Source organism: Gadus morhua, chromosome 10 (genome assembly GCF_902167405.1).
Source record: "Gadus morhua chromosome 10, gadMor3.0, whole genome shotgun sequence".
Classification (NCBI taxonomy): domain Eukaryota; kingdom Metazoa; phylum Chordata; class Actinopteri; order Gadiformes; family Gadidae; genus Gadus; species Gadus morhua.
This window is the reverse complement of record NC_044057.1, coordinates 21036127-21046433: the sequence shown is the minus strand read 5'-3', so window position 1 is coordinate 21046433 and position 10307 is coordinate 21036127. Positions and strand designations below refer to the sequence as shown.

The following is a 10307-nucleotide window of genomic DNA, read 5'->3' as shown; positions in this document are numbered from 1 at the left end:
GCCCAAAGCTAGATTGTGGATCGAACCCAAGACCCTTTCGGCTAGGGGGTTGACACCACTCAGCTACACTGCTGCCTTATCACTCCATCCTTCTCTCACATCTGCTGCCTCTTATACTTCCCTTTCTCAGGTTCTACGTGAGAAAGGGAAGTATAAGAGGCAGCAGATGTGTCTCCTTTCCATCTTGGCGCTCAGGTTGTTGTCGTCATGGTTGTTTTCGACTTTGGTCTCGTTGTTTCTCTCTGGAGGGGACATTTGTTCAAACCCCAAATATGTGCCATCGTCATCCCCTGGGCTGAAGGGGCGCGAGGTGAACAATGCGTGCCTGAAACCCTCCCCAACCCCCCCTGTGTGTTCCTGTCAGAACATAATGCAGGAGAGAGGGAGGGAGGGAGGGAGGGAGGGAGAGGGAGGGGAGGAGGGGGAGAAGGAGAGGGAGCAAGGGAGATGGAGGGGAGGGAGTGAGGGAGAGGGATGGAGAGGGAGAGAGAGGGAGGGGAGGAGAGGGAGAGAGAGAGAGGGGAGGAGAGGGAGAGAGAGAGAGGGGAGGAGAGGTAGAGAGAGGGGAGAGGATGAGGGAGAGGGAGGAGAGGGAGAGAGGGTGAGGGAGAGGGAGAGGGAGGAGAGGAGAGGAGGGGAAGGGGAGGAGAGGGAGAGAGAGTGAGGGAGGGGGGAGGAGAGGGAAGGAGAGTGACGAGGAAGAGGCAGAGGGGTTGAGAGGAATAGGAGAATATGACAGCTGAGGCCAGGGCGACCCGGGTGGTGGGGGAAGAGAGAGGGCACGACCCCTGGAAGTCGGATTCAGCCTTCTCCTCCACCTTCGTGATCCGGCGCAGGAGACTCTCTCCCCACCTGCTGTCATTAGCCCGGAGCCAATCACAACCACCGAGCACGTCCGCCTGCCGACCCTACGCCTAGCCACCATTTAAAAAAAAAAAAGAAAAAAGAAACTGAAAAAGAAACAAAAAGTTTGAAATGAAATGTGTGTTTAATTCCCCCCCCCCCGCCGCCCCCCTCATCCTCCCACACACAATCACACACAAACAGTACGCACACACACACACATCCAGGCCATCTGCCCGTCATTAATGTTTGCGTTGCCTCGCTCAGCGCTGTGAACGACAGAGCGAGAGCTCTGACTGGGAGCAGGTGATGACGGGATAGCTTCCTTAAGATGCTATCCAACACCTTGCCTTTTAAACCATATGCTCCGCTAGATGTTGTTCCAACTAATGTGTATGGCGGCGTCGGCGACAGCCGCGCTCCGGTGAACGAGATGGAGGGAATCGGTTGCTAGGAGACAGCCGCACTTTTCCCCGGGAAAATAAATATCTGCGCTGAACGGATGCAATCTACTCCCTCCTCCCCTCCCACCCCTCCTCTCGCTCTCCTTCTCGTCTCGCTGTGTTTCTTTCCGAGTCGCTCCTCTCTGTCTACATGTCAATCACAAGAAGGGGAATGATACATTATTTTCTATTTTATGAGAGTCCGTCTTTCCTTCCGTGGGAAATCAGCATTTCAATATGTCAAATTGTATTTTGGTAAGCCATCATATGGAAGGTATAGAGTTGCTGCGCGTTTGTTTCCCACCTTATTTAAATCGATTATATCCTCCGATGCGCTTTCCTAGGCCATCTACTTTCCTGAATTGTGAAGAGAAAAATAGCATAATATCACTTGCTTACTTACGTGTGTGGTAATGAATATTAATTTCATCCAAGTTCTATATTTCACGTTTAAACCACAGATAGGCCATATTGGCCCATTAGTAATTATTGGCTATTTATCTTGCCACAAACCCAGGGGAAATAACAACAGACGTTCAACAAACACGTTTTGTTTATTTAATCCAAAATGAAACACCAGGATATTGTTGATATTTGTAAGACAAACGCAAACAAAGTAAAGAAATAAAATCCAGCCATCACACTATTAACAATATTAACATTTAACATTTACAATAAACCCCTTCCCCAACCACCGACACAGAAGCTCCCCAGCGAGTATCCCCTACCCACTGGTGTTGCTCCGTGGGCTTTTATTTTTTCTTTACACATTGTATCTTATAGCGCAGCATGATCTTGCTGTATCTCTTGCCCGGTGGGGGATTATGCTCGCTGTAGGCGGACGACACTTCCATCGTTTCACGCTTCTCGGTGACCTCAGCCCGGATCTTCTGGGCCAATGACCAGCGATCGGGGGTGACGGGGAAATACAGCGGTATCGCAATCCCTTGGTCAGGTTTCTGTAAGGCCAGTATCAAGTTTGCGATATTCCGGAAATGCCGTTTTTCCACACCATCAGCGGTCTGAGGAAAAGGAGAGACGGGGGGCAAGTCGTCAGACGCTCGATCGGCCATCGCTACATCAAACCCCTGGGGGGGGGGGGGGGGGGTTCTCTCTCTCTCTCTCTCTCTCTCTCTCTCTCTCTCTCTCTCTCTCTCTCTCTCTCTCTCTCTCTCTCTCTCTCTCTCTCTCTCTCTCTCTCTCTCTCTCTCTCTCTCTCTCTCTCTCTCTCTCTCTCTCTCTCTCTCTCTCACTTATTGCCCTGTACATCTTTCTCTCCATCCATCCATCTCTCCCTCAACCTCTACCCCTCCCGTTCCTGTCCCTCCCCCCTCTCTCTCTTTCTCTCCCTCTTCATATTCCTTCCTTTCTTCTACTCTTCCTCCTCTTCGTCTCTCCATCCCTCCCTCTCTATCCTTCTTTCCCTCTCCCTCATCTCTCTGTCTCCCTTGTTCTCTCTCAATCTAGTCTTCTCTCCTTTTCTCTCCTTTTCTCTGTCTCCCAGGTCCTCCCTCTGTCTCTCTCCATCTTACTCTCTCTTTCTCCTCAATCCCCCCTCCCTCTCTGTTGCTGAAATGAGTCCTTAACTCAAACAGATTCCACTCATCACAAACATCAGATTCTTAAAGGATTCTGAGGATATCACATTGTTCCATGCTGCTGCCATTTTTTGACGTGACATTTAGGGTTGCTTTAACAAATACTACCAGGACTAGCATTAGTTACATTTCATTAAGTTAATCCACTTTTCTAAGACCCTAGCTTCGACTGTAAGGCAAGTTCACTATTCCAACACCCCCTGTAAGCCAAGTTTGCTTTTCGGAGACCCTAGCTTTGCATGTGCACTGCCCAGTTTTTTGTTGAAGATTTTAAAATAGGGCAGATTTACTGAGCCTGAAGGGAGCCTCCACATCCAGATCGGTCTTTGGTAATAAAAAAAAAATTCTGCATGGAGCTGTCTTACTGGAACCAACAAGAGATACTGGCCAACCAGAGATATAGGGGTATTTATTTCAGGATCTCTCGATCACATCAGTCGATCCGAGAATAAGCATTCAATATGATGGCCTCGTCGTCTACAAAGTCAGAGGATAGACCTGTCCTAAAGCTCTTCCAGGAAATGGATCCGCTTTTACGTTTGTTTTGGTGTTTCAATGCGTTGGAATTGAAATGCTGAATAAGAGAAGCATAACTTGAGCATAACTCTTTCACACATGTTTATTTATATATTCAGAATGTTTAAATATGTTTCTGCATATCTTTCGAGAATTTGATCCCAATGGGGGAAAAATAAATCAGATATTTTTTAAGCAATTCTGCACTTTTGGACCAATGTAGTTAAATGACATGAATTGATGAGTGCGACGGCAGCAGAGATGGTTTTAGTAACCTTCCAGCCATCGTTCCCCCTTGGTGTCTGCCTTGCGTAAGAGGACACGGAAACATCTATCAACAGGATTCATCAATATTGTTTTTTTCTCTAACATTGATCTTTGCAGTTGTACACAGTTTTATCCTAACCGTATCAAAGATAACACGGGAACCGACCTGTGTAAAAAATATATATAAATCGGAAACTTCTAAATCGAATCAATCCATTACAAAACAATAAAGTGTAAAAAAAAAAACTGAATAAAGTATTACCATTTTGTCAACTAAGGACTTGTATCATCTGTGAAGGGGAAATAGAATAATGTATTTTCTTTCAACCTTTCCTGAAGACGTCAGGTATTTTGAATAGTGAATATCTAAAAGCAATCTATTTTATGGCGTTACGTAAAATATTTGAAATGCAAATTCAATCACTGCGCCTCATGGCAATGTGTTTTAGATAGTCTTTCTCTCCATCAGCCAATCACAGCCTACAGGACTTCCATCTCTGCTTCCCCATAATATTTCATTAAAAGGATTGATACGAGAATAATAGAAGCTTTTATTGAGCTTTTGGTAATATTCATGTAACTTAGCTCTCTCTCCTTCTCCATTATATTGATGCTGTCAGTAAAGGGACAGAAGTTTGTGTGTGTGTGTGTGTGTGTGTGTGTGTGTGTGGTGTGTGTGTGTGTGTGTGTGTGTGTGTGTGTGTGTGTGTGTGTGTGTGTGTCTCTGCAAATGTGTGTGCATGCATATGTATTTGGGTCTGTGCACACATGTGTGTTAGTGTGTGTGTGTGTTTGTGTGTGTGTTTGTGTGTCTGCGTATGTATGTGCATTAATACAGTATGTGTGTGTGGTGTGTGCACATGCGTGCATATACGTGTGTGTGTGTGTGTGTGTGTGTGTGTGTGTCTCTGTGAACATGTGTGTGTGTGCACATGTGGGCATATATCTGTATGTGTTTGTGTGCGTGTGTGTGTGTGTGTGTGTTGAACAGTTTTTACAATGACGTTCAAGGTTTTACATGACATCTCTATTAGCTCTGTTTCTCACCTCACTCCTTTGATCACAGGTCAAATTAGTTTTTGAGTCATTTATCTGGCGCCCATCTCGAAAGTGTCAGGGTTATTTTGGAACAGGAGAGCGATAGGCCTCATGCGTCATGGATTTAGACCTTTCTAAAATTAGATGCCTGATACGTTGGTTAACCCTTCATAACATTTCTGAAGACCAAAGGTCACACACCAAGTTTTGTCTATAGCATAATGAGACCCGGGGTCGGAAAAAGCACAGAAAGGCAGAGAGAGAGAGAGAGAGAGACATTGAGCAAAAGAAAAGTGAAGTCTTACATCTGCTGTCCATGAGCCGTCCACTTCCAGCCGCAGTCTGTATGTGTAGACAAAACCCTTGCACCTACGGACCACAAAGAAAGAAAAGTTATTGACATTATTCGGTTTTATTTATGCTTTATCTGCACAATGCCCCCCGCCCCCCCGCCGCCCCACCTGAAACAAAACAAGTATGCAAAAAAGATTGGCCGTGTGTGACAAAAATAAATAAACAAATAAAAATTCCCAGCAAATCCGACTGCGTGCGGGACTGTTGGGACGACGGTAACAGCCTAATAGAATTGAAAGATCTGCTGAATTGGCACCGCAGCCGCAGAGTACTTGTGCCACCATTGCACCACTGGAGACAGATATTGCGTGTGTGTGTGTGTGTGTGTGTGTGTGTGTGTGTGTGTGTGTGTGTGTGTGTGTGTGTGTGTGTGTGCGCCACATGGTCTTGTATCTGTGTGCATGGTCGTGTGCATGCACCTATGCCTGTGTACCTTTGCATGTGTGTGTGTGTGTGTGTGTGTGTGTGTGTGTGTGTGTGTGTGTGTGTGTGTGTGTGTGTTGTACTCACAGCACGCACAGACAGTAGACCCCAGGCATGGTCTCGCTGTTGCGGATGAGGTAACAGCCTTCCCGTCCGTCCTGGCCCAGCCGTCGCTCGCCTTCCTCCTTGCCGATGGCTTTGTGGTAAACAGACAGCTCCTCCATCACCCTGCTGTGGGCCCTCCCTCTAAAGTCCCTTCCACCTTGTGCTACTGCTCCGCCAAGGCTTCCCCCCCTCTCTCTCTCTCTCTCTCTCTCTCTCTCTCTCTCTCTCTCTCTCTCTCTCTCTCTCTCGCCTCTCCTCCTTCTGTCTCTCGCTCTCTTCACCCTGTACGTTCTCCCGGAGGCCTAGCCCTTTCTCTGGGTTGCCGGTGTGTCCAGGTGAGGTCCCGGGGTTCCACTTGGCGAGGTAAAGCCCCAAAAGGTTGTCGGCGGCGCCGTTGACACGATGTCAGTGGACGCTCTTTCTGACTCTTCTTCTACGCTCTACAAAATGCGAGAGCTGGCAAGCCAAGTGTTGGACCCCCTCACCAACCTGCACCACCTGTACCGCTGAACTGGCACGGCCTGCTGTGAACGCTTACTGACTGACACTGTGTGCGAGGTGTCATCTCTTGCTCTCTCTCTCTCTCTCTCTCTCTCTCTCTCTCTCTCTCTCTCTCTCTCTCTCTCCCACAGTCTCTCCCGCTCATTCTCTTTCTGTCTGTCTCACTAATTTTTTTGCATAAGGAAATGGTGGTTGATGCTATGCAGGAAATGACCTCGGCATGACTCAACAGCTGGTTATTAGAAAAAAATATCACATGCCTCAAAGTGTTTCAATGGCCTTTAAGATCCAGAGGCTTCAAGTTAATTTGTCACTTATATCATGAAATGTACGTTCTCCGTTAAGCTTTATATAGTCCTATGAATAGCCCTCTACCTCCAACTCACGTTGCCAGCGACAACAACACAGGGTGGAAAAACATGTTCCCTGTCACAACTCACTGATCTGTCTTATAATAAACATGTGGCTAAGACAACCCCACCTGTTCCTGCGCCTCGTGAAGGATAGTTAAGTGGGGATTTTAAACAGAAGTAAAGCAACTCTTCACATTTGTCCAATTTGTGTTAAAATGGATATATAGATTGTGGCATGCAAATAGAGTCAACTGATGAATAAGTGGGCCTATTTAAGGGACTGATTAATTGATTGATTGGTCACTCACTGAAAAGACCGATGATGGAGTCGTTCAAAGTCTGACCTATAGCTTTGGTTTGTTTTATTTGTGCGCCGTGCAGTATATTATTATTTAAGATCTGGGAGCTCCTCAGTCAGCGACATGGCGTTAGGCCTATTTGTTCAGTTAAATGGAACCAGTCGCACTTGTTAACATAATCCCCCTGACTACTGTAACGTGTGGTAGGCTAGTCGAGAACAGCGAGGTCAGCCCTGCGGTTGTACTGATGTAAAATCACACGATATTCTTTTTTTGTCAAATTCATTTGGGAACCAGTTTTTATACATTCAGAATTGTACATGAGTCATCTGTCTGTGTCTCAGCCTTTTCTCCCGTGGCTCAGACAGATCATGAGCACAGGGACCTTGGGGCTGTATCTTCAAACGCGGCCATTGGCAGCCATATGTCGGCAGCACAATGGCGCCCTCCAGTGGCATGATTTATTAGTCCTTTATTATCTCAATTCCTATTCAAAATCGTTTTTAATGTAAAAACATAAAATAAAAATAACGAATGTGCATTATTGCTAAAAATAGGAATATGTGTTTCATAATTTGCAGCACTTGAATCCAAACTGTGAAAATGCACCCAACCAACTGGCATGATGATGGTCGTATCAGCAGAGCTCAGTGTTGCCACGGTTTGCCTTATTGGCTCCCGGTCCACAGACAAGACAGGCCAGGGTCAATGCAGAATGTGTCCAATCCATACAAGACACAGATAGCAGAGTGCGATAACTCATCGATTCGCCGGAGACTCGCAGATCAGACCTGAATGTCAACATACAGAAAGTGAACCGGAGACCGCGTGTCTTCATAAATACGTCAAAACGCCCGAGATTGTTGTAAGCGGAATTGATACGTGCGGAATGCATGATAATGCAGTTGGTGTTTGTGTGTGTGTGTGTGTGTGTGTGTGTGTGTGTGTGTGTGTGTGTGTGTGTGTGTGTGTGTGTGTGTGTGTGTGTGTGTGTGTGTGTGTGTGTGTGTGTGTGTACGTCGGCCCCATCTCCCCCCCACTCTGGTCCATCTGTCTGGGTAATAATCCGTGACCTCTCACATTCACAGGTGTGGAATGCATGCCGGCCTGGGCCCAGCTGCGGGTTTGTCTGGGGGTACAAGATAAACATTGATTATGCACAATGACGCACGGCCTTAATAATCAACCAGTGACAATAAATAAATCAACGTTTGTTTGAGAAAATATGAGTCCTTTATTTATCATGTTGATGTGTCTAAAACGATGATAAAAAAAACAAAATAATAAACGGTGCGGTGATAGCTTTTGCCCTTGAAGACGTGGATATATTTCAGACAAACCCCGCCGTGTTTTTCACCGTTATTTTCACCCGTCCCCGAAAGCCCAACAACCGATTCATAAAAAAATACTGGCGTAGTAAGAGTTAACATTCCTTCTCCCTTATATCTCACACGAGACCTTTTGCCCCCCTGTGCGCTCCTATGGAATGTCTCTCCGTCAATCATTAATTACCCGCTAAGTGTAACTCAAGCATCACTTAATAGTTCAACAATTTCTCGACGACGCTGTGGAAACTCTCTTGTCTCTGGGAGCCGCGGCAGCAGAGGCAGATCGCAGGGAGGGGGGAGGGGGGGTGGGGGGGTGGGGGGGGGACAAGAGCTTGAAAACCCCCCAAAAACGGAATATCCATCAGTGTATTCCCGGCGCCTCAACCAGGGCCAGGTCCTTGAGGTCACTGAGTTTCCGTGAGAAGGAACTCAGCCGGGTGCTGAAGGAGCCCCTCTTCTGGTCGCCCAGCTCCCCGCGGGGGCTCAGGCACGCACACAGCCCCTTGCACAGGGCCCCCAGCCGGCCCCGGAAGTGGTTCCCGATGAAGCAGTAGAGCACGGGGTTGACGGCCGAGTTGGAGAAGCCCAGGCACAGGGCGAGCGCCGTGAGGTTGTGGACGCACCAGTCCAGCAGGCAGCCGCGCAGCACGCCGTGGCTCCTCAGCAGCTCCAGCAGCGTCAGACAGTGGAAGGGGAACCAGCAGAGGAAGAAGGCCAGCACCACCGCCGCCACCGTCCACAGCACCCTCTCCAGGCCCCCGCCCTCCAGGGACCTGCCCCGCCGGGACCCGGCCGCGTGCGCTCCGCGCTCCGCCTCGACCGAGGCGCCGGGGGGTCGCTCTGATTTACCGTGGCCCTGCTGGGAGTCGGGGGGTCCCGGGGGGCCGCCCAGCCTCGCGCCCCTGCCCGCCCCGGCCAGCAGATGCCGGCCGATGACGCAGTAGCAGGAGGAGAGCGCCACCAGGGGCAGCAGGAAGGCCAGCGCGATCTTCATCCAGGCCAGGCCCTGGTACCAGTTCTCGTGGGGGTAGACCATGGCGCAGACCTCCACCCCCAGGGTCTCGTAGTGGCTCGTGTCCCGCAGCACCAGCGTGGGCGTGGTGCACAGCCAGGCCAGCCCCCACACCACCCCGCAGGTGACCTTGGCCCGCCGGGGGTCCCGGCAGCTCTGGGAGCGCAGGGGGTGCACGATGGCCAGGTAGCGGTCCACGCTCATGCACACGATGAAGAAGATGGAGGCGTAGAGGTTGAGGTGGAGGACGGCGCCGCACAGCTTGCAGGCGAGGCGTCCGAAGGGCCAGTGGAAGCCCAGGGCGTAGTAGACGGCCCACAGCGGCAGGGAGAGCAGCAGGAGCAGGTCGGAGACGCACAGGTTCAGCATGAAGGTGTTGGCGACCGTCTGGCGCGCCCTGCCGTCCTGGGCCAGGACGTACACGGCCAGGGCGTTCCCCACGATGCCCACCAGGCAGATGACGCCGTAGAGCGCCGGGATGAGGGTGTTCTGCGGCAGGGGGGGCCACCCGGGGCAGTCGGAGGAGCCGTTGAGGAGGTCGGCGGGGAACGGGGGGGCGGCGGTGGAGTTCAGGAGACCCTCCATGGGCGGACGCGGGTGACTTTATGGGGGGCGGTGTCTGTCTTTGATCGGTGTGTCTTTGGTCTGCGGGGGGAGGGGGGAACACAGGACAATATCGGAGGTCTTAAACTTCTGCCAAAAAAGACCTCACATCGTTGTTCAACTTTGTCATGGCTTAGTCTCTACTTTGTGAGGAAATCTAATTAAAAGCTCTCCCCGGGTACGTCAAATACATGTAAATGAGCTTTTGCAGCGATTAGATTACAGGGGATGATGTCTGGGCCCAAATAATGGGGGGAAGTCATCAAATGAACAGCGTTGGAGAATGATTCATGGTCGCTGATACATGAAGGACCATTATTAATTAGAGAATCCGGTCTTTAAATTTAAAAATTATCACAATATATGATAAAACGAACCATATATTCTTCAATACACAACATTATGGGTTGAATATCAGCATTGAATGAACAAGTAATTGATATATATTAGTAGTTACGCAGTTTATTTTTTGGCAATACCAGCTATCATAAAAAAAAAACAGCAATAAAATGAAACACACTAGACTTTTTACCCACAAACAATACAAATATCAAACTTTATTACCTTTTGGTGCTCCAACTCCCCGTCCGGGATGTCCTTTTTCTTTATTTTTTAAAGGTCTGC

The 10307-nt window shown here is 48.9% G+C and overlaps 2 protein-coding genes across 2 annotated transcripts in view; both read right to left on the bottom strand.

Annotated features, from left to right (window-relative positions):
- Positions 1-1821: 1821 nt before the first annotated feature.
- On the bottom strand, positions 1822-6204 carry LOC115552391 (SH2 domain-containing protein 1A). Its single transcript, XM_030368450.1, has 3 exons — positions 5570-6204; positions 5011-5074; positions 1822-2308 (listed from the first exon to the last, which is right to left on the bottom strand). The coding sequence occupies exons 1-3, from the start codon at positions 5704-5706 to the stop codon at positions 2039-2041; spliced, it is 471 nt and encodes a 156-aa protein (XP_030224310.1). The 5' UTR covers positions 5707-6204; the 3' UTR covers positions 1822-2038.
- A 1746-nt stretch (positions 6205-7950) lies between these two features.
- The window catches only part of agtr2 (angiotensin II receptor, type 2), a 2518-nt gene continuing 161 nt past the window's right edge, over positions 7951-10307 (bottom strand). The window contains exons 1-2 of the mRNA XM_030368449.1: positions 10248-10307; positions 7951-9725 (exon numbers count right to left, since the gene is read on the bottom strand). The exon at positions 10248-10307 is cut by the window's right edge and continues 161 nt beyond it. Of these exons, the coding sequence (XP_030224309.1) occupies positions 8430-9665 (1236 nt within the window). The 5' untranslated portion in view covers positions 9666-9725; positions 10248-10307 and the 3' untranslated portion in view covers positions 7951-8429. The remainder of the gene's footprint in view (positions 9726-10247) is intronic.